Here is a 22,394-nt window from a genome sequence, read left to right on the forward strand (position 1 = left end):
TGACAAGCGCACCCACCCCTGAAGTGTGTCGGTGAATTACACCTTTTCAGCGGTGTAAGTTTCAGTGCTTGCGTTTGAATTCTATTTGACATAGAATGCGTGTTTTTGTCTTGGCGAATGTTCAGGTCGTGAAAGTTTGGTTTGGATAACAAGCCGACAAAGCTCATATTACACATCGAACCGGGAGGACTAAACAAACAGAACTCGTCCAGGACATCAGACACGTTAGTAACAAACTACCTCGCGTGAAGCATGCCTGGTCGCACCCAGGACCACAACCGCGCACCTGGGGATAGAACCGCTGGAGTGATGGCCGCACTGGCTGGTGGGTTGACGTCCCTCGTCTTCTTTCAGCGTACGGAAGGGTGGCGGCATGTTCGGGAACCCCAATTCGCTGCCGGGGCTGGGCAGCAATGGCGGGGCGCCGCGCTTCCAGCAGCGAGCGCCGGCCAACAACTTCTACCAGCCGACCCCAGCGCCCGCCTTGCCTGTGCAGGACGTGGGCAGTGGTGAGTGGGCGGTGGAGTTCGAGCTCTGCCGCCGGATGACGGCAGGGAGGGAGAGGAACACGGGGAGCGGGGAGCGTGCTGTTCTTACAGCGGATGACGGCAGGGAGGGAGAGGAACACGGGGAATGGTGTGTGTGCTGTCCTTGCAGCGGACGTCGGCAGGGAGGTAGAGTAACACGGAGAGCGGGGAGCGTGCTGTCCTTACAGCGGATGTCGGCAGGGAGGGAGAGTAACACGGAGGGCGGAGAGCGTGCTGTCCTTACAGCGGATGTCGGCAGGGAGGGAGAGTAACACTGGGAGCCATAAGCGTGCTGTCCTTACAGCGGATGTCGGCAGGGAGGTAGAGGAACACGGCGAGCGGGGAGCGTGCTGTCCTTACAGCGGATGACGGCAAGGAGGGAAAGCAACACGGGGAATGGTGCGTGTGCTGTCCATACAGAGGATGACGGCAGGGAGGGAGAGGAACACGGGGGGCGGGGAGCGTGCTATCCTTACAGCGGATGACGGCAGGGAGGGAGAGGAACACGGAGAGCGGGGGAGCGTGCTATCCTTACAGCGATGACGGCAGGGAGGGAGAGGAACACGGGGAATGGTGCATGTGCTGTCCATACAGCGGATGTCGGCAGGGAGGAAGAGTAACACGGAGAGCGGAGAGCGTGCTGTCCTTACAGCCGATGTCGGCAGGGAGGGAGAGTAACACGGTGAGCGAGGAGGTGGGAGGAGGACATGGCGGTAGAGAAGGCCTACTGTAATCGGCACTTCACTTCTGTCGGCCCACGCTTCGCTGCCGAACTGGTAGCGGGCGGCCCTCATCTTCCATTCAGGCCACCGTGTGTGACCCCTGTCAGTCTAAGGCTGTGTCCTGGGACTTTGCCTGAACTACCGAGGGCTATAAACGAGCTGTTATCATCCTGGGCGGTTGAATTTAATGGCGTAGCACTGCATACCTTACGTGAATATTTCCCTGCTATTGGACCACATTTGTTTCATCTCATCAACACCTCTGTAGCCTTCTGTTTTTCCTCGATTCCTGGAAGGTTGTCTCTGTCATCTCCTTTCACACATCTGACCCTCGTGGCATCGCTAGTACCTTCAGATCTATATAGACTTGGTTATGTTCTGTTCAAAATATATGAAAAAGTCGTTTGCATGCACCTGTTGCCCCAGCTCGTTATCCATCGTATTTTAGTTCCATCACATTACGCTCACAGACTTATAATATGATATATATATATATATATATATATATATATATATAATGATATAATATAATATAATATAATATAAATATGAACATGAACATGAACATGCATCGTCCAAATGGAGCTGGTGTCAACGAATACGAAGTTGTACCATTTCGCAGATGACTTGACCTGCCGTGGCCTGATTGACCTCTCTTTGACCCTTTTCGAGCAAGCGACTCCACCAGACTCGGCCTCACGAAACGCACCTGAATGTGTTCAATCGATCCTCTGGTTCTACAATGCCTGATCTAGTGCCCGATCTAGTGCCGTAGTCCTATCCGTGATCCAAAAGGAAGTAGCCTGGCATGAACCGATGACGCATGGATAAACCGTGATTTTGATTAGCGATGTTGCCTGCTGTGGAGAACGGTCGGATTGGTGTAATGGCCAGGGTTGATTCAGTCTGAGCTGAAATGAATGAATGTCTCACACATATGAACACTGCGTCACATCTGCTTAACAGACAAATATTTCAACGGCCTGCCTTGATCATACCTGGCCTGACCCGAGGCTACCTGACATATCACTGTTCCTCTTGCACCGTCCACCCCTTTGGCCTGATCTGTCCAGAACAGGCTAAACCTTCCGTATCTCTTTCGACTTGACCTGACTTCGTCCGCCGAACTAGACCAGACCTGAATTCGTCCATTCTGCGGACAGCCCGTTTGACCCGGTCTTGATTCTCATCGAATCCAGCTTCCTCTTGTCTAACTTCGCCTGAGAAGACTTGTTCTGGTGTTCAGACTGACCAATCTGACCAAGTTTGGCCTAACTCCGCCCCTGGGTCGACAGCTCGTCGAATTGATGCCCTCGAACAGCGCCTAATGGCCGCTGAGCAAGCCAACCGGTCCCTTCTGGATGAGCTCATGCGAATGCAGCAGGACACCAAGGTAGGCCACGACCTTTTATTGCCGCTATGCTGTTTTTGTATTGTTATGCTATCTGCATCGTCCTTCTCGCATCGGTTAAAATATTGGTTATGTCCATGTCTGTATTTGATAAAAATCACACCATCTTGTTGGATACGATTGCTGTGATAGCCAAGTTCTGCCGTCCAAGGGTAAAACCCCACATGTTCATTTCTGGCCATTTTGCGTTTTTTATGTCATCCGATTCGTCTTCTCATCTTGAATTCAGGTATTTAAACCAACGGCTCAAATTTGCACAAACTTTTAGCTCAAAGAATGGGCTAAAAGCTTGTAAAATTTGAGCTGATGGTTTTAATGACCAAATGCAGCATGACTGGACGAATCAGAGGACATCAACACGCAAAACGGCCAATAGTTAACATATGGGGTTTTACCCATGGGAAGTAGGAAGCCTCTGGAGCGGGGGAGAGGGTCGCAGGGACACCTCAGACTGAGATCTCTGGAACGGGGGAGGGGGGTCACAAGATCACCTCAAAATGAACAAGTAAAACTATTAATATCACTATGTTGTTATAGTATATATTATATATGTACATATTGTTATATTATTCTATAAGAACAAAGAAAACTATTGGACAACTTTAGTCTTAGACTTCCGTCTCCGCACAGGAAGCCCCGACTGCGACCCGTGGACGGAACGAAAATGGTTACCAGGAGATCGCTGACAGGGGCTCGTTGACAATGAGACCTCAGACTAAGGTCCATGTACATGACCTTAAACTAAAAAAATGTGACGGGAGTGATCATCACGCAACCTCAGACTTAGATCCCTGCACAAGGACCTCAGGCCGCCATCACAAAGCATAATTCCACAATCGCACAAAATTTCGAAGTCAGAGTCATGGACAGACTAAGACTAAGACTAAGACTCCATCAGACTAAGGACCACGTACTTACCCCAGGCTGACACCCCAGACGGAATGGGAGCGCGCTGGGCATGCCAGCGGTGCTGACGGTGTCGGACGGAGTAGTGCCGCCTGTCCCCCCCCCCCCCCCCCCCTCTCCCAATCTCCACACCAGCGGCGCCGCGACCACGGCAACTCAGCTGAAACTGACTGCCACTACTGCAACCGGCCATGACCCTGCATGTCCCCCCCCCCCCACACCGCCGCAGGTCAACGTCAAGAAGAACGAGCACAGCCTGATGGAGGAGCGCGACACACGCGGCCGGCTCGAGATGGCCATGCGCGCCACCCAGGGCAAGATGGCCGAGCTGGACGACCGCCTGGGCCGCACAGAGGCGGCGCTGAAGGAGAGTCGCAACGCCATCCAGTCGCTGGTGACGCACACCAAGAACGTGGAGCGCGCAGTCATGACGAGCAGCGGCGAGACCATGGAGCGGCGAGACCAGACCATGGCCAGGGTGAGACAGCGGCGAGACCATGGAGCGGCGAGACCAGACCATGGCCAGGTGAGACAGCGGCGAGACCAGACCATGGCCAGGTGAGACAGCGGCGAGGACCAGACCATGGCCAGGTGAGACAGCGGCGAGACCAGACCATGGCCAGGTGAGACAGCGGCGAGACCATGGAGCGGCGAGACCAGACCATGGCCAGGTGAGACAGCGGCGAGACCATGGAGCGACGAGACCAGACCATGGCCAGGTGAGACAGCGGCGAGACCATGGAGGCGACGAGACCAGACCATGGCCAGGTGAGACAGCGGCGAGACCATGGAGCGACGAGACCAGACCATGGCCAGGTGAGACAGCGGCGAGACCAGACCATGGCCAGGTGAGACAGCGGCGAGACCAGACCATGGCCAGGTGAGACAGCGGCGAGACCATGGAGCGACGAGACCAGACCATGGCCAGGTGAGACAGCGGCGAGACCATGGAGCGGCCGAGATCAGACCATGGCCAGGTGAGACAGCGGCGAGACCAGACCATGGCCAGGTGAGACAGCGGCGAGACCATGGAGCGGCGAGACCAGACCATGGCCAGGTGAGACAGCGGCGAGACCATGGAGCGGTGAGACCAGACCATGGCCAGGTGAGACAGCGGCGAGACCATGGAGCGGTGAGACCAGACCATGGCCAGGTGAGACAGCGGCGAGACCATGGAGCGGTGAGACCAGACCATGGCCAGGTGAGACAGCGGCGAGACCATGGAGCGACGAGACCAGACCATGGCCAGGTGAGACAGCGGCGAGACCAGACCGTGGCCAGGTGAGGACAGCGGCGAGACCATGGAGCGACGAGATCAGACCATGGCCAGGTGAGACAGCGGCGAGACCAGACCATGGCCAGGTGAGGGAGGCGAGGGAGGGGCAGACCGTGAGCAGGTGAGGGTGTGGTGAGCGAGGGGAACGGACCATGGCCAGGTAAGGGTGTGATGAGGGAGGGACAGGCCGTGGGGAGGTGAAAACATGATGATGGGGGACGGACCATGGCCAGGCGAGGGAGGCGAGGGAGGGGCAGACCGTGGGCAGGTGAGGGTGTGGTGAGGGAGGGACAGCCCATGGCCAGGTGAGAAAGTGGTGAGCGAGGGGAACAGACGATGGCCAGGTGAGTTCGTGGCTAGGGAGGGACAGACCGTGCGCAGGTGAAAACGTGGTGATGGAGGGACAGACCATGGTCAGGTGGGTATGGTGAGGGAGAGACAGACCATGACCAGGTGAGACCGGGCCACCGGAGCGGTGTAACCGTGGACAAAAAAAGTAGTTTCCGAAAATGAGCGGGCCGAACTGCAAAAATCACTCAGTCCCCCCCCCCCCCCAGAAGGTGCCAGCAAACAGGTTCTCCCGGATTTTGTCCACTTTTTTCGAACACAGCGGCTGAAGTCACCCTACTGAATAGGAAACTATGCCACTCAAGGTTAGGATAAATCATGGCCAAGTGATGAGTGGGCCGTCACCGAGAGAGATTCGGAGCTTGGCTGAGTGAGACCATGACGGATAATGGACAAACTTTTTTAGGGGGGGGGGGGAGGTATACACCATGACTATTTGGTGCTAGGTGGCCTGGGTGGTGGACCATGAAGACGGTACTTGTATTATCAAAGCAATTACCAAGCGAGCGCCAAGCCGCGGGCAGATGCGCACACTTGACCTGACCTGACCTGAAGCCCCTGTGCACCACCCTTAGGCTACAGGAGCTGCGCCATGAGGTCTCCGGCCTCAACCAGACCAAGGACTCGATGGATCGACTGACCCACTCGCTGCGGGAGGACGTGCGAGACCTGCACATGAAGGTGCGGTATCACCAGCTCCGGCTGGCGCAGCCCGCGCGTCCTGCAACAGAAGCACCACATGAGTGACCGTCGGGTCCTGCCTGTTTCTTACCGCACACTGAACATGGCTATGCTGGGCATTGCTCCGCCGCTGGTTGTTTTGTAGTGACACCGTGATGACGAATGGTGGACAATTCAGCTATATAATTTCTGTACCTAGCCTCATGGGGTAAAATATTGTTCTGCGGTCGCTCTTGACATGCTAAGGGATGTCGACCATTCAACTCAGATCCTTACTTTAGTCCCCGTGCAATGTCGACACTATGAAGCTCAGCGGCGTCTGTCGGCGGCCGCCGCGCAGCTCAGCTGTGTGTTATCTGATGCCGGCTGTGCAGGTTGTGGTCCCGGCCTGATGACCGTCCGCCGCCGCCGCCGCCGCAGGTGGAGACCCTCCAGGGTGACGTGCAGGCGGTGGACCACACGATGAAGCTGCAGGGACGCCTCATGGAGGAGGGCTCCAGGAAGAACGTGAGTCGCGGCGCGCCGCGCAGGCGGGGACTGAGGCCGCTCCTGCTGGGCATGACACGGCTCCGGCTGGGCGTAACACGACTCCCGCCGGACATGGCACGAGCCCTGCTGGGCATGACACAGCTCGGGCTGGGCATGACACGGCTCCTGCTGGGCATGGCACGGCTCCGGCGGAGCATGACACGGGTCCTAGTGGGCACGACACATCCCTTGCTGGGCATGACACGGGTCCTGCTAGGCACGACACGGCTCCTGCTGGGGATGACACGGGTCCTGCTAGGCATGACACGGGTCCGCTGGACATGACACGGTTCCGCTGGGCATGACACGGGTCCGCTGGGCATGACACAGCTCCGGCTGGGCGTAACATGGCTCCCGCCGGACATGACACGGGCCCTGCTGGGCATTACACGTGTCCTGCTGGGCATGGCACGGCTCCCGCTGGGCATGACACGGCGCCCGCTGGGCATGACACGGCTCCGGCGGGCGCATGACACGGGTCCTAGTGGGCACGACACATCTCTTGCTGGGCATAACACGGGTCCTGCTAGGCATGGCACGGGTCCTGCTGGGCATAACACGACTTCTGCTGGGCATGACACGGCTCCGGCTGGGCGTAACACGGCTCCCGCCGGACATGAAACGGGCCCTGCTGGGCATTACACGGCTCCTGCTGGACATGACACAATTCCTGCAGGGCATGACACGTCTCCCGCTGGACATGACACGGCTTCGGCGGAGCATGACGCGGGTCCGGATGGGCATGACACGGGTCCTGCTGGGCATAACACGGCCCCCGCCGGACATGACGCGAGCCCTGCTGGACATGACACGGCTGCTGCCGGGTATGACACGGATCCTGCTGGACATGTCACGGTTCCGGCTGGGCGCAACACGGCTCCCGCCGGACATGACACGGGCCCTGCTGGACATGGCACGACTCCTGCTGGGTATGACACAATTCCTTCCAGGCTTGACACGGCTCCCGCTGGACATGACACGGCCTCGGCGGAGCATGACGCGGGTCCGGATGGGCATGGCACATCTCTTGCTGGGCATGGCACAGGTCCCGCTGGGCATAATGCCGTCCAGCTGGGCATAACACGGACCCTGCCGGGTATAACACTCTCCAGAGATTCTTCGGCTGAGCATAACGTTTCGCCGCTTTGACATAATGTAATTCCGAAAGGGCATGTCACTACCGCGGGCGCTGATGTCACGACCCCAACTGCTCATCAATCGAGGACGGTGTACGGCGGTAAATGAGCCTCTACTTGACGCACACAACTGACCAGGGCTACCATAGTCAGCTAATAACTCCACGCCGCGTCACCCACCCACCGCCGCCAGCGCCTGACCGTGCCTCCTTCCCCTGGATTGCCGCCAGATGCGGGGCTCCGGCAGCGGCGGCATGAACAACTCGGTCGCCATGGCCCTCGAGGGAAAGTAAGCGCGGCGATAGTCTGACGTGGCGTGTGCACTTGCGCATCGCCCATTCGCTGTCCGCTTTCAGTTTCGCAAGGATGAGGCGGCATGTGTTTCTGTGCCGTAATGCAAAAATGCAGGCAATTAGGTAAGATGAGGACTGATGAGGCGTGGCAAATGAAGCAAGCGCAGCGTTGAAGGCTCATACGTATTTTAATTAGCCTGTTTTGGTAAGTGTTTTTTATGTGAAATGTTAAAGTTTTCGAAACGTGAGGAGGGGGCGATCTTAAAGCTCCGCAAAAACGCTGTAGTTTCATAGCCGTGGATGCCGTGATCATTATTCGTGCTAAGATCAACAAAATCGATGAACTGCAATAGACACAATGCCTTTTCATAACGTACTCGCCAGATGCACCAATTCAGCTATTCAAATGCATTCACTTGTTCATAAAAATGCCCAGCTGCAATTTATTTTTCATGATGGTCTGAGCGTTTCAAACAGGCAAAATACCGCACATATCGCTTGTGAAAATCGGTAATGTTTATTGATCGCCGCTTCAAAGAGCATCGGTTAAGCGAATACGGTGATAGATACGGGCGAAATGCAAGCGCGGCATTACACCGAAGGGCGATAAGAGCCCCGTGTCACCGCCGCTTCACGCTGTGACGTCTGTATCCCGCGTTCCCTTGGTTCCGGCTCCGTTTGTCGACACGCTTTTCTATTATTCACACCGGCTCGCTATTGACCTGGCACTGAATGTAGCGTGTGCGCCACATTTGCGATTGTTTCTTCCTCGGCATCGGGCCTCACACCGGTGTTGGCATTCTCGGATTATTTGCGACAAGAGGAGAACCCACTGCGTCAGCAAAGCTTTTTAAATGCATGTTTTGATGTCCGATAGGACAGCCGTTGTTTTGCTATCTCAAGCAAGACGGGAAGTCCGAATTTATCTGGCTGCGTCCACAACTCACAGACGCCATTCTTCTCAAACTGAGTCTTGATAACATTTGACAAAGCTGTGATCGGTCTGGCGCCTCGCGCTTCGCCACCAAAATTCTGACTTGTGTTACCTAGCCATGCGAGCTGTTATTGAACAACTCGCCAACAATCCCGTACACCGACCCCAATCTTCAGATTTTCAGAACGATCAAGCGCTGTTTGGCGGTGCATCCTTTTCCCCACAGCGAGCGTCGAAGCGTGACCACATCGTCAGGGGCCTGACGGTGCCGTGTGTGTGTCGTCAGGGTGGTGAAGCTGCAACAGAACGTGATGGATGTCAATTCGCGCCTGGTGCACGACGCCAAGAACCGGGACATGGTGGACCAGCAGCAGAGCGAGAGGTGAGCGGCGGATGAGCCACGAGCCGGCCGCTCTCCCCCGACCCCGAGAAACGCCAGCAGCCCGCACAGAGCCTGCTAACAGTGGGAAGAGCCGGCGCATTCACATGTGGCACACGCTGCCATTCTGCGTTTTGTTTGGTATCTAAGGGATGACAACAGCCATCAACGGCGTGTGATGGGGGGTGGTTCTCCTGTTTTTGTTTGTTTGTTTACCGCTCTGACGCTTCAGTCACGTTCGACAGTTTGCAGCAGTTGTTTGACAGCAGTTCACGAGCAGTTACACAAATAATTACGATTTAAATAGCGCATTGGAGTACCCGCACACGTGGCGTCTTGGAATGCCCGCATACGTGCCGTGCCACGGAACTAAGACGATCACGCTGTTGCCGTCATGTCGCTCCCAGTTCACCGCCGTTCAGCGCACGGTGATGACATCTGCATTCGTCCGCCGGCATTCACTACCATTGTGCACCGGTGGGCTGCCTGACCTGACCTGAGCTGACCTGACCTGACCCGACCTGCGGCGCAGGATCAACGACCTGTGGTCCGAGCTGGGCGAGATCAAGCGGCGCCGCGAGGACGACCTGCGCGAGTTGGAGCTCAAGACTAAGGAGATGGCGTCACTCTCCGACTCGGAGAAGAAGCGGCTCCAGATGGCCATCAGCAGTGTGCAGAGCGACCTGGAGCGCAAGCTCAAGGAACAGTGAGTCGACGTACTGGACGCTCGGACGAACGCAGCATTCCGGGCTTTGGGGTCTTTGAGGGTCTGCGGGGCAAGAGGCGGGTGGCTTGCGAATGAGGTGTAATAAGCAGGATGCTGCTACAGGATAGCACTTGGTGTTGTTACAGTTAGCTGTCTGAACGGAGATTGGGCTACTTCCCCTGGATAGAGTAAGCTAATTGTGCCTTCAAGCGTGGGTACGAGGGCCATCATGATAATTTGGAAAATCCATCAAAATTATACAGTCAAATACGTATATATTCTGTGCAAAATCCCGGCAATACTGCAGTAAAATCAGTTTCAGACCATATCCGTCGAGGTGTGGTCACCGAAGCCGAGCTGATAAAGCGCAGGATTCCACCGCATGCCACTATCAGTCACAAAATGCCTTCCTCTCCTCACGCAAGCACTCGTAACGCACACATTTTAAAGCCCATTTGGAACGTTTGGAACGTAAAAGGTCACGTCGTTCCGGTGGGAACTCACAGACACGCGCAATCGCAAGTGCAGGTCCAGCCAGCAATTTCGGTCCGATCCCATCCGGGCTATTCCGACGGCTGCCCAGCTTTCCGACTGTGGAACGATTGTGATGAGCTCCGAAAGTAGGAACTTTAAAGTGGGAAACTTTAGTTGGAACTCCCAACCTGTTCCGGCCCGTTTTCTAATAATTCCAAAGCGGGGTGTCTGGAGCGTTCCCCAAACTGGCTATGGCGATTGCGCACTACATTGACTTCCCAAGCAAATATGACATCTGACCATCGGGAAAGCTCGGGAAAATTCGAAGCTTCCCAAGCGATGGCCGACGGCAGGCTGAACGGGAAGATTGGAAACCCCAAGCATTTCCCAAGCCCGTTGGGGGAAACCTGAGGCTTTCTTTTGTTTCTTCTACCTTCCTCGACATTTTCATGACAAAATTGCGAAACAATGGTATGCAGGCCCCATCCATCCGCCTGAGGCCAAGCCACCTTTCCTCTATCTTGAAGCCATCGTAATAGCACTGGGTCGGTCCAGCAGTTATTTGCTCCTTTCCATTAGCAAACAGCTGGTGTACGTACATAGCGAGCGTCCACCCGACGTCTTCAGCGCCGCGAACTGAGCACAGAAAACACTTAAGTCCTAGTGAGTTCCTTTCACACACAAATTACAACGCGAATGTTAGCGTGCAGGTTGTTAGTATGATGGTGTCTGTTTATGACATCGGAGACGGGGTCAACACGCGGGTGCGGACCAGCGACACCCGCCGTGGTTTGGGGGTCAGGCAGCGTGTCAGAGTCAATATGGCATTCCTCTAGCGCACACACTTTTCATTTCCACTCGCCACAGTGGCTCGGCTTCGCTTTGTAAAATGGAGGCGCTTTTTCCCGTCCAGTCCGCTTTGATGCCCATAAAAACATCTCCTCTTAAATGAGTGGGCCCTCAGTGGAAGGCCCCATATAGTGAATTAAAAACCAATACATATCATAACCTCATATAATTATCTTTTCAAGTTTTTAGTCGGCTTTCATTCGTTATCCCCAGGCGGGAAAAACCTGTCTAAACACACACCATACGCTGGTGATCGTATCAGCTCCCTGACCGCACCGCCGGGGATGCGGTGCAGGCCGTGACCTCGTAGGGACCTCGCCTGAACATCAGCCAAACACTGGTGATGGTATTAGCTTCCTGACCACACCGCTGGGGGTGCGGTTCAGACCGTGACCTCGTATGAACCCCGTCTGAACATCAACAAAGCACTGGTGATGGTATCAGCTCCCTGACCGCACCGCTGGGGGGAGGGGGGAGGACGGGCGTGCGGTGCAGACCGTGACCTCGTCGGCCCAGTGGCATGCCGCCCTGCGCCGCCACCATAAGCCGGCCGGACCATCGTTGATGACCCAGTGCCGGCCGGCCGTGTGTTGTGGTAACGGCTGGCAAACTGCCGCACGGCCGGCGGGCAGGGAAAGCCAGAAGTCGCCCATGTGACGTCCAGCGGGCACAAAAAGGAATTGAGCTCGATACTAAAAGCCGTTTGGGCAGGGTAACAGCACGGCGGCAACAACCAAATAACCGCCAAGCAGGAAAAGGCATACAGCTCGTTGTAAAACTGAGCGTGCAGGGAAAGGGCAAAGGGTACGTCGGTGAAGCTGAGAAGGTCATGGTCCGGTCAAGAGTAGCCCAGTTCAGGGGGTCAGGGCCCGGTCAGGAGTAGCCCAGTTCAGGGGGTCATGGTCCGGTCAAAGTAGCCCAGTTCAGGGGGTCATGGTCCGGCCAATAGTGACCCAGTTCAGGGGAGTCATGGTCCGGTCAAGAGTAGCCCAGTTCAGGGGTCAGGGTCCGTACAAGGGTAGCCCAGTTCAGGGAGTCATGGTCCGGTCAGGACTAGCCCAGTTCAGGGAGTCATGGTCCGGTCAAGGGTAGCCCAGTTCAGGGGGTCATGGTCCGGTCAAGAGTAGCCCAGTTCAGGGGGTCATGGTCCGGTCAAGGGTAGCCCAGTTCAGGGGGTCATGGTCCGGTCAAGGGTAGCCCAGTTCAGGGGGTCATGGTCCGGTCAAGAGTAGCCCAGTTCAGGGGGTCATGGTCCGGTCCAGAGTAGCCCAGTTCAGGGGGTCATGGTCCGGTCAAGGGTAGCCCAGTCAGGGGGTCATGGTCCGGTCAAGAGTAGCCCAGTTCGGGGGTCAGGGTCCAGTTCAAGGGTAGCCCAGTTCAGGGGGTCATGGTCCGGTCAAGGGTAGCCCAGTTCAGGGGGGTCATGGTCCGGACAAGAGTAGCCCAGTTCGGGAGTCAGGGTCCGGTCAAGGGTAGTCCAGTTCAGAGGGACAGGGTCCGGTCAAGAGTAGCCCAGTTCAGGGGGTCATGGTCCGGTCAAAAGTAGCCCAGTCGGGGGTCATGGTCCGGTCAAGAGTAGCCCAGTTCAGGGGGTCAGAGTCCGGTCAAAGGTAGCCCAGTTCAGGGGGTCATGGTCCGGTCAAGGGTAGCCCAGTTCAGGGGGTCATGGTCCAGTCAAGACTAGCCCAGTTCAAGGGGTCATGGTCCGGTCAAGAGTAGCCCAGTTCAGGGGGTCATGGTCCGGTCAAGGGTAGTCCAGTTCAGGGGGTCATGGTCCGGTCAGGACTAGCCCAGTTCGGGGGGTCATGGTCCGGTCAGGAGTAGCCCAGTTCAGTAGGTCATGGTCCGGTCAAGAGCAGCCCAGTTCAGGGGGTCATGGTCCGGTCAAGAGTAGCCCAGTTCAGGGGGTCATGGTCCGGTCAAGGGTAGCCCAGTTCAGGGGACCAGGGCCCGGTCAGGACTATGCAGTTCTATTCCTTGCCGGCCAACCGTCCATACATGGAGCTCGGCACTAAACGTGAGTCGAATGGGGAAAACCATGGTGAATCGACCGTACAGCTAGTACGATACGACCCACTGAAACGTAACGCATAAGGGACGGTAGCTCGGGGCTACGCACCCCAGGGCGACGCAACGCAAACGGTGGTCAGTATATCAGAAGTATTACGGGTATTTGCGGATGAATTAAACATTTCCCAGCCATGCACTTGCCCACACAGCTGTCTGGATGGTCCTGTCACACGTGCCGCGTGATCAGCTTGGTTGCGCGTGACTGGAAGCTGTCTGTCCGTGCCGAAATGACACGTGTCCTTGATTTTCAGGAACGACGATGGCGGGTAAAGCCTACTGCTGAATTGTTACGCGTGGCGGCTGTCTGTTTCATCGCTGTGCCTATTCCGACTGGCTTTCGCATTGCCGTTGAGCTCATTAGTGAGAACGCGCTTACGCCAAAACAGCCACCGACTGGAGTGTTTCTCGCAAATAACTCGCTGCCCACCACCTCACCAGCCCGGTGGGGCCGAAGCGATGTGCTTACCGCCACAGAAAACAGTGACGGCCGCCTTAGCTCCGATTGAGACGCCACCAGTTCCCCCTCCCCACCGGTGAATTTTCCTGACCGCGCCGGCCGCGTCCGGCAGGCGACAGCCTAGCCCGCGTGGTCTCCCTCTCTACTGTGACCCCGGCTTCACTGTCCACTCCCCGCAGCGGCGGTGTATATGAGAGAGCCCCTCACGGGCCAAGCCAAGCAAGGGCCAGCCTTGCCTGTCCTGAGCGCAGGCCAAGCACGGGATCCCGGTCGCCGACGAATCGCGAGCGGAACCCACTGAGCACCGCCAGGTGCTCCCTGACCTCGATGCCCCCACCACCACCCCACCACCACGCCGCCACCCGCACTCCACCGCACCACACCGCCTCAAGGGGGAACACTCGGCGGCAGTTGTGAGCACGGGTCGAGAGCTGTCCTACCCAGGCGTCGGCCGGGGGAGGTTCACCCGCCGCTGCTTCCGTGGTCGCGCTGTAGTGACGCGAGCCCAACTCGCCGGGCCACGACGCGGCGCTGTGAGGCGCTGTCGTGCGGAACAGCAGACATGCCAGGGGCGGACGGGCGCGCGCCTGCGCAGAAGGCGCCCGGTGGCAATGCTGGCCGGCGCGTCGTGTCTCTGCGCGGAACACTGCTCCCTCGCCAGACGCGGGGTTAACTTTGGAATCCCCTAGATGGGGTGAGCGGCATGTGAACTCTGCCGCAGCTAACCTGGTCCAGCTCTTTCGAAGCGCACTCACGTCTTTCTCCACTTCTACCAGCACTGATGCATGAGTCCGACATCGTTTATCGGTCGCTGTGTCGGCTGGCTCACCATTCGGGGCGTTGGCCCGGGCCAACCATCTCTGACGGTAGTCTGCTGCCGCCCTCCCTCCAGCACCAGCTCCCCCCCGGTCCGCCAGAGGTCGCGGCAGACAAGCGTGACCCTTCATCCCTCTTTCTCCACAAACTGTATGCGACTAACTCATCACGTGTATGGTGGCCCATCCCGCGTATTCTTCGCGGTCAGTTTGTTTCACTCACTCTACCGTTTCCCGTCCAGCGGGACAGCGTATCCCAGCGCTTACCACCATGACCGCGTACGCACACGGACATGTCATGTCTGCCATGTCATGCCATGTTCGCCATGCCATGCCATGTCCGCCGTGCCCGCGTAGGGCATGGCAGACATGGCATGTAGTAACAATTGGCATGTAGATGGTAGCACACGTGCCCGCTCTAACCGGCGTGCGGCCGTGTCCGCGCCGCTCGCCAGAGGGGACAAGATGCGCGGCGAGACGGGAGAGCGCGTGAAGCAGTTGGAGACCTCGCTCCAGGAGGAGGTGACGGCGCGCACCACGCGCGAGAAGGCGCTGCGCGACGAGGTGGAGAAGAAGCTGGAGGAGATCAAGGTGTACGGCGACGAGGGGCTCAACGGCATCCGCAAGATGACGGAGGTCAGGACGGCAGGGCGAGGCTGCCGGTCGGTGTGCCAGTCGATCCGGCAGTCAAATGATGCAGACGATTGGCATGTTTTGTTGTGTTTTCATGTACGTTAAAGGGCTCAACAACCAAAATTCTCACGACCAGTGATCGCCATCCATGTATTCATGTCAGGTTTCATGTTATCAGTCTTAAGTACGGCCGCACGCTCCGATTATATCGGATGGATCTGTCTATAAATTTGTTTAACTTACCGATTGATCGGGTAACCTCGCTTCGTCCTTTCCCATGCAGTTTGATTTGACCCCACCTGACACCACCACATCCTACAAGAGATGATCTGTGGCGTGTGTCAGCCTGTCTATCTCCACCCTGAATCCACAACAAACTGTTGCCATGGTACAAGTAAGACGCGAATGATGATGCTATCCAACCCGTCGTATCCTGACCTGTCCTGACCTGACCTGTCATGGCCTGGCCTGACCTGGCCTGACCTGACCTGACGGCATCACAGGCGGAGCACGACCAGACCCGGCAGCGGTTCAAGGAGCTGAACGACGGCCTCAACCTGCTGGAGAGCAGCTTCAACGAGGACAAGCTGGAGACGGAGAAGAAGCTGGCCAAGGAGGAGCAGGAGCGGGAGAACCTGGAGAAGGTCAGCTGAAGTTAGCGCGGCGCTGCTCTGCACGGATGATTGTTAGGCTGAGATGGACAGATTAGGGGAAGAGACTAGTTTCACAGATACCTCTACACCTGGGCTGCTTACAGTCCGTTCATCCCACAGCTCCGACCTCAGTGTGCCGTGCGTTTGCGTCTGTCGAGTTCGTCCAGCGCCATGAACTGATCAGATGGGGGATCAGATCAGATAAGTGAGCTGATGTCTGCGCTGCACTGGGCTGAGCTGCGGGAAGCGTGAGGCGACGCCTGCCTCGGTCGTATTCAAACGATGTACCTATCGGACGAATAAGCCCAATGAAAACCCATCTCCAATTCATTTCCACCCGCGTCATCGCCTGACCAGACAGGCTGCTGCGAGCGCGTTGGCACGCGCTGCGCGTGCTCCGCCTATGCTGTTCTTCTGGGCTGCTGACGTCGCCGTCACGGGCCGGCAGGTGATGGATGCCAAGGTGGACGACATCAGCGACCGCCTCCGCATCGGCATGGCTTCCCTGCAGTCGGCGCTGGGCGAGGCCAACAGCAAGGGAGGCCAGCCGGGCCCGCCGCCGGGGCTGCCCATAGAGGAGGTAAGGTGGACACGGTGGCAGAGGTCAGCAGCAAGGGGGGGCCAGCCGGGCCCGCCCCCAGGCCTGCCCATAGAGGAGGTAAGTTGGACACGGTGGGCGAGGTCAGCAGCAAGGTAGGCCAGCCAGGCCCGCCGCCGGGGCTGCCCATAGAGGAGGTAAGGTGGACGCGGTGGGCGAGGTCAACAGCAAGGGAGGCCAGCCGGGCCCGCCGCCAGGCCTGCCATAGAGGAGGTAAGGTGGACAGTGAGGCGGAGGTCAATAGCAGGGGAGGCCAGCCAGGCCCGCCGCCGGGGCTGCCCATAGAGGAGGGTAAGGTGGACGCGGTGGGCGAGGTCAACAGCAGGGGAGGCCAGCCGGGCCCGCCGCCGGGGCTGCCCATAGAGGAGGTAAGGTGGACACGGTGGCAGAGGTCAGCAGCAGGGGAGGCCAGCCGGGCCCGCCCCCAGGCCTGCCCATAGAGGAGGTAAGGTGGACACGCTGGGCGAGGTCAACAGCAGGGGAGATTAGCCAGAGGCGTCAGGACTGACAACCCACCGGCGTCTGGACTGCCCTAGGGGTAGGTAATGTGGAGGGGATAATCGGGCATAGAGGCCAACAGCAACGGACGCACGTCTCTTTCGGAAAGGCTTACAGTTGCCCATTGTATACATGCGAAATAGATGGCATAACGTCAGGAAAATTATGCAACTTGTGTTTAGGCACGGTATTACACAATGTCTGAACAGCACAGCTGAAATACTTCACGGCGGTGGAGGCGTCGAGACTATATAAACCGCGGCCTCCAGCAATAATTAAGATCATCCGAGGATAGCAAGTGTCGCTGGACTCGCTCCCTGCGTGCCAGTGCGCCCACGACTGCCTGATCGCCCTGCCGCTGCGGTCCGCCCGCTGACAGTGTCCCGTTCCCAGATCGAGCGTCTCCAGAACATGAACAACGAGGGCGTGCGGGAGCAGATGGCCAAGTCGATTGCGGACGTAGACACCAAGATCGCGGAGCTCCGCACGCGCGTCGAACAGCAGGACGAGGTCATCGAGAACAAGCTGAAGCAGGTCAGAGGTCACGGTGCTATCAGGCTAGAGGTCACAGCACAGAATCAGGTTGTGGATCGCCGTCCAATCAGGTTATCAGGTCACTATCGATCGGAGAAAGCAGCACAAAGACTGCCACGCCAGACCCTCGTGCAACAGGCGAGAGGTCGTATCGATTGTGGTGGCTGCAGACCGAGTTAGCCGCCAGCTCCAGGTAAACACAAATGGATGTTTATGGATAAGGCAGTACTAACAGCCTTATTTCGCGTAGAGCAACCAGGAGAACGGAAAGATAGGTGCACTGATATTCAGGCTGCATGCCCTTATCAAAACGAATATCAGCGTAAATGGATGTCAGAAATGATAAACAACTGATGAAATGATAACGAAAAATGATAAGATAATAATGGACAACTGATTAAACCCATAACAGGGCAATCTGCAAGCGATTCGAGAGCGCCCAACAACAGAACCCCTCGACACAACACAAGCTAGTCATGTGGCATGACAAAATGATTATTGGTTACATATGGGATGAATTGAGCGGACCTGAGTATGCGTGCGGTCACAAACACGGTATCATAGCGACCTCCTGCCATCAGAAACATAACACTATAACTCTGTCACCATCTGAGGTGGTAACGGTCTGCTTTCGCAGGCGGAGCGGTCGGACGACAACGAGAGCAACATGATGGGCGACAAGCTGACGCAGAAGATGGACTCGGTGATGTTCGCCCAGGAGAGGATGAAGCGCCAGGTGGACCAGCTGGAGGATACTGTCAAGGTCAGGGCGAGGGGCCGGCTGCGGCTGGACGCGTCTGGCTGGTGCCGCAACTCGGCCAGAGTCTCTGGACAGTGCCAGCGTTGTAATGGTCCCAGGTGTTCGACCGCAGCCTCATGTTGTAGGCGGAAATCGCGAATGGGCGCTCTCCGGTAGGTTAAACAAGGCGTCTCGTATCGCATGTCTATCAAGAGTTGGCAGCGATGTCTCAAGTTGCAAGAAGACCATTTCAGTTCAGGGTTTTGCGTGGAAGATGATTGCTGAGTTAAATCCTTCCGGAAAGTGCGTTCGTTGAGGCTTGCATTTTATGCCAATTTGCTTGTGGTGCTGGTCGTTTTAGGCCATATTTTATCTGTTCGTCGTCTATTAAGTTGGCTTTATGTTATCGTAGTGCTTGCTCGTCAGCGGTATCTGGAATTCGCCCGTGTCTGTTCAGCTGGCGCCTTCTCCTCAAGAGAATCTGGCCTCCACACGTGTCCGTTACTCCGGGGTGCCCACTTTTGCCAGAGGTGGTCATTTCGCACACGAGAGCTTTCGTGGAGGGACCGGTCCAAGACGTTTTCTTCAGGAGTGACAGTTTCCCCAGTATTTCCCTCACAGATGGCAGTTCGCCAAAAGCATCCGCTCCCCTCAGTGATGTTTTCTCACGAGAGAAGCTATCTCAGCGCAGGCTGTTTGACGGAAGGCTTCGTACCTCAGGCGCGTCCACTTTTTAGGAGTGATCGTTCCCGCTAGTATCCGTTCCTCAGAATCGCCGTTCCTGAGGCGTCACAGTTCCTCAGGCGTCACCGTTCCTCAGGTTTCCCCGTTCCTCAGGCGTCGCAGTTCCTCGGGCGTCACCGTTTCTCAAACGTCACAGTTCCTCAGGTTTCACCGTTTTTCAGGCGTCATCGTTCTTCAGGTTTCACCGTTCCTGAAGCGTCACCGTTTCTCAGGCGTCACCGTTCCTCAGGCTTCATCGTTCCTGAGGCGTCACCGTTTCTCAGGCGTCACCGTTCTTCAGGTTTCACCGTTCCTCAGGCGTCACCGTTCCTCAGGCGTCACCGTTCCTCAGGAGCGCTTATTGTCCACTCGTATCCACTCCTCAGGAGTGTCCGCGCGAGATCGCCGAGGTGAAGGAGCAGCTACAGGAGACGGAGTCGCGGCTGAACAAGAAGCTGGAGCAGGAGACGCGCGAGAGGACCGAGGACGTGGAGGACTTGCGGCGCGACCTCGGCCGCCTGATGGGCTCAGAGGACAGCGGCGGGGGTACCAGTCTGGTGAGTCCGATGGTTTAGTTCCCCCCGCGCCCTTCCAACGTCAATATCGACCGCAGTTGGTCGCCGCAACTCTTCATTGCATATAACTCCGTAATCTGGCAATCAGGAATCTTCTTTTGGCTTTACATTTCAGTCACCACCATTCGCAGTGATACAGAATTTTTGTGAGTCTTACTCTGTCGCAAAGCCTCGCTTTAACGCAGGAAAGCCCATCCACAACGCCGCCCAGATTAGTCTGCATGACGTCTGTCAGCATCAATACGTCTGTATGGGCTCGTTCGTCCAGCTTCAGTGAAACCTGCCGGTGTCCACAGGCTCGCGTGCAGCAAGACGTGGACGACACGCAAACGTCCGTCACCAAGCTCGCCGAGGCCGTGCAGATCATCAAAACCACGCTCGGCGAAAAGGTTAAGGATGAGAAGAGAACGGTAAGTGAAACGCTGACCATCGTCGGCTGCCAGAATGAGGCGATCATTCGTTCTCCACGTTTCTCGTCGGAGGGAATTGTGGTTATCTTAAGCCAAGGTCAATGATTTTTCTTTCGATTCTGTAGTCTACCTTTTCATGGCGAGAACGCGTCATTGTATGTCTAACGTCCTCTCTTAGGAAGAAAAGACACGCTCGTTGGTTGCTTACTGCTAAGGTTCTCCTCCCTCGCTCTGCCTTTCAGCTGCCGTAATGAAACATACGACCAACGCCGGTCAATCCGCTCCTTTGTTGGCTTAGGTGAATAGTTCGATAAAAGCAGGCCACGGTGCTCATACATGCATAACTGACCCAGCACGCCTTTGAGTAATCTGGCGGGAGGATTCTGACCATTAGACCACCCGTTCCGCCCCCAGCGCGAGCAAGAGACGGAGGTGTTGAAGCGGGATGTGGAGAGACTGGACGCCAAGACGAGGGATCTCAAAGAGCGCATCAAACACCCCAGAGGTAGAGCCACGCTGCATGAACTTGTGTGTACACCTACCAGGACGTGCTGCCGCTCTTCTCCGGTTAAGGATGCTTGATGTGCTGGCGCTGCTTAAGATGGTGTGTCGAACCTCTTCCTGCCGCTTTTTCTGTCGCAAAACCAGAGGGTTCTTTCTCGCTGTGGCTAAATGTTCCCTGCTGTGCAAATGAGTTGGCACAGCCGGTACGGCCAGCCAACGTGTGCCTTCGCCTGGCTAGGATCATAAAGCTCCCGTTGGAAGATGGTACAGCGGTCGGAGAGCAGCGGGTACCGGGGGAGTACCGGGAGTACCAGGAGCACCGGGAGTACCGGGAGTATGGGGGAGTACCAGGGACACCGGAGTAGTGCCGGGAGTTACGGGGGAGTACCAGAAGTACCAGGAGTACCGGGGGTGCCGGGGGACGGCAGTAGCTCACGCCTTCGGCTACAGCTCGGGGATCAGGAGCTTCCACGAAATTCGAGTATCTGCTGCTTTTGTGGTGAACCCAACTTACTGGGGGACCCAAATCCAAATCTAATCTGGTGAATCCAGTCCGTGGTGGGCCCAAACCTCTGGGTTTGGGGGCCCCAATGCGGGCATTGCGGCTTACAAAGCAATATTTAGGGCAGAAAGTTGACATGTTCACCTTTTATTTCCTGTTAACCACATGGAGATGGCAGTAAATGGGCTGTCAAAAACAAAGTTGCTCTCCGGCCGCTTACCTCTTCACCCCTTTACCACTTCGCTTTGTACCTTTCCTTGTGCTGTACAGTGCTCACCGGTATTGCCGGTGTGATTTCGCAACTTTACTCGGCGGTGCACGTCTGCTGTGCTGAGCTTTGCTTCGCAACACGGCGTTCCGCCGGGCCACACCCGCTGTTGACCTCCGCCGCCCCGCTCGGCCACTCACCGCGCTTAGCTGGCCCATGCCTGCGTGTCCCCACTCGCTCAGCTAAGCTCGCGCTCTTGAACGCCAGCGTACAAGAAGAAGAAGCAAGGGGACGCGGCGCCGGCGCCTGAGGACGGACCGAACGCCGACGGCGAGGAGGGCGGGGAGGACGGAGAGCACGGGAACGGCGGAGGAGCAGGAGAGGAGGAGGGAGAGGGTGAGGACGGCGAAGAGGGAGGAGGCGCCAAAGCGCCTGAGGAGGATGCAGCTGCAGAGTCGGAGAAGGAAGACGCTGGCGCTCCTGAAGAACCAGCAGCTGCAGAGTCGGAGAAGGAGGACGCCGGCGCGCCTGACGAGCCATCAGCTGCGGAGCCGGAGAAGGAAGGCGACGTCGAGCCGGAGGGAGCAGATGCTGGAGGCCAGGAGGGAGGCGAAGGCGAAACCCCGGTGGCTGACGGAGGCGGAGACGAGCCCTAGACGGTCCCTCCAGGAGCGCGAGGCCTCCGCACCTGACGAGACGGTACCGTGCCGCCCCGAGCCGCGCGCGGCCGCGGCCCGGCCCAGACGCCGCAGCACACTCACTGCCGCTGCCGCCACCCCCACCGGAGCCGCGCTTGGGGCCGCACGGTGTGTCACTTCGGCACCGCCCCTCACCGCCCGCTGACCGGGTCCGGCCGAGGAGCGGACACCTGACCAGACACGCGACGGGACAAAGCTGGGTCACAGGGAGGCACTCTGGTGTACGGTGATGCATTTGACTACTGAGCGTTGGTGTAACTGTAAATCATATCTGGAGACATTCCAGAATTTACTCTCATTGTTTTCTTCTGACACGATGTGTGCAGTAAGCTTATGGGCCCCTGCGTCTTCGTATGGGCCATAAACCCCTCTTTTGCGTCGTGCTCTGCCTCAACGAGCACGTGCCACGATCACCCCGTGGCTCATAGCTGCAGTGAATCGCTTAGAATCAAACCTGAGGTCGTCCGCCGCAGTCACAATATGACATGGTGACAGGTGCGCCATGCTCCACAGATTATATCGACGACTACTAAGCTGGAATCGAGACGAGGAGTGTGTGAAGGCCAGTCGGACCCGCTCCGGACGGAGCAGACGGCTGGCCTCAGTA

The 22,394-nt window shown here is 57.1% G+C and overlaps 1 protein-coding gene across 1 annotated transcript; it reads left to right on the forward strand.

The window, feature by feature from the left end:
- The first annotated feature begins 4,059 nt into the window (after nt 1-4,059).
- On the forward strand, nt 4,060-21,745 carry LOC119114116 (golgin subfamily A member 6-like protein 2). The gene is made up of 16 exons (XM_037238331.1): nt 4,060-4,092; nt 5,766-5,871; nt 6,292-6,378; nt 7,766-7,824; nt 9,049-9,144; nt 9,674-9,847; nt 13,492-13,506; nt 14,968-15,148; nt 15,649-15,789; nt 16,247-16,378; nt 17,288-17,428; nt 18,066-18,191; nt 19,277-19,447; nt 19,762-19,875; nt 20,290-20,380; nt 21,357-21,745. Exons 1-16 carry the CDS (start codon nt 4,064-4,066, stop codon nt 21,743-21,745), a joined length of 2,052 nt encoding a protein of 683 aa, XP_037094226.1. The 5' UTR covers nt 4,060-4,063.
- The last annotated feature ends 649 nt before the right edge of the window (nt 21,746-22,394 follow it).

The sequence above is a fragment of the Pollicipes pollicipes genome, unplaced genomic scaffold (genome assembly GCF_011947565.3).
Source record: "Pollicipes pollicipes isolate AB1234 unplaced genomic scaffold, Ppol_2.1 Scaffold_7262;HRSCAF=8765_pilon_pilon_pilon, whole genome shotgun sequence".
In the NCBI taxonomy this organism is placed as follows: domain Eukaryota; kingdom Metazoa; phylum Arthropoda; class Thecostraca; order Pollicipedomorpha; family Pollicipedidae; genus Pollicipes; species Pollicipes pollicipes.

Coding starts and splice junctions, on each gene's coding strand:
- LOC119114116 (XM_037238331.1), top strand. CDS start 4,064: ATGGAGCGGCGAGACCAGACCATGGCCAG. Junction 19,876..20,289: donor TTAAGGATGAGAAGAGAACG/GTAAGTGAAACG, acceptor TTCCGCCCCCAG/CGCGAGCAAGAGACGGAGGT. Junction 20,381..21,356: donor GCGCATCAAACACCCCAGAG/GTAGAGCCACGC, acceptor CTTGAACGCCAG/CGTACAAGAAGAAGAAGCAA.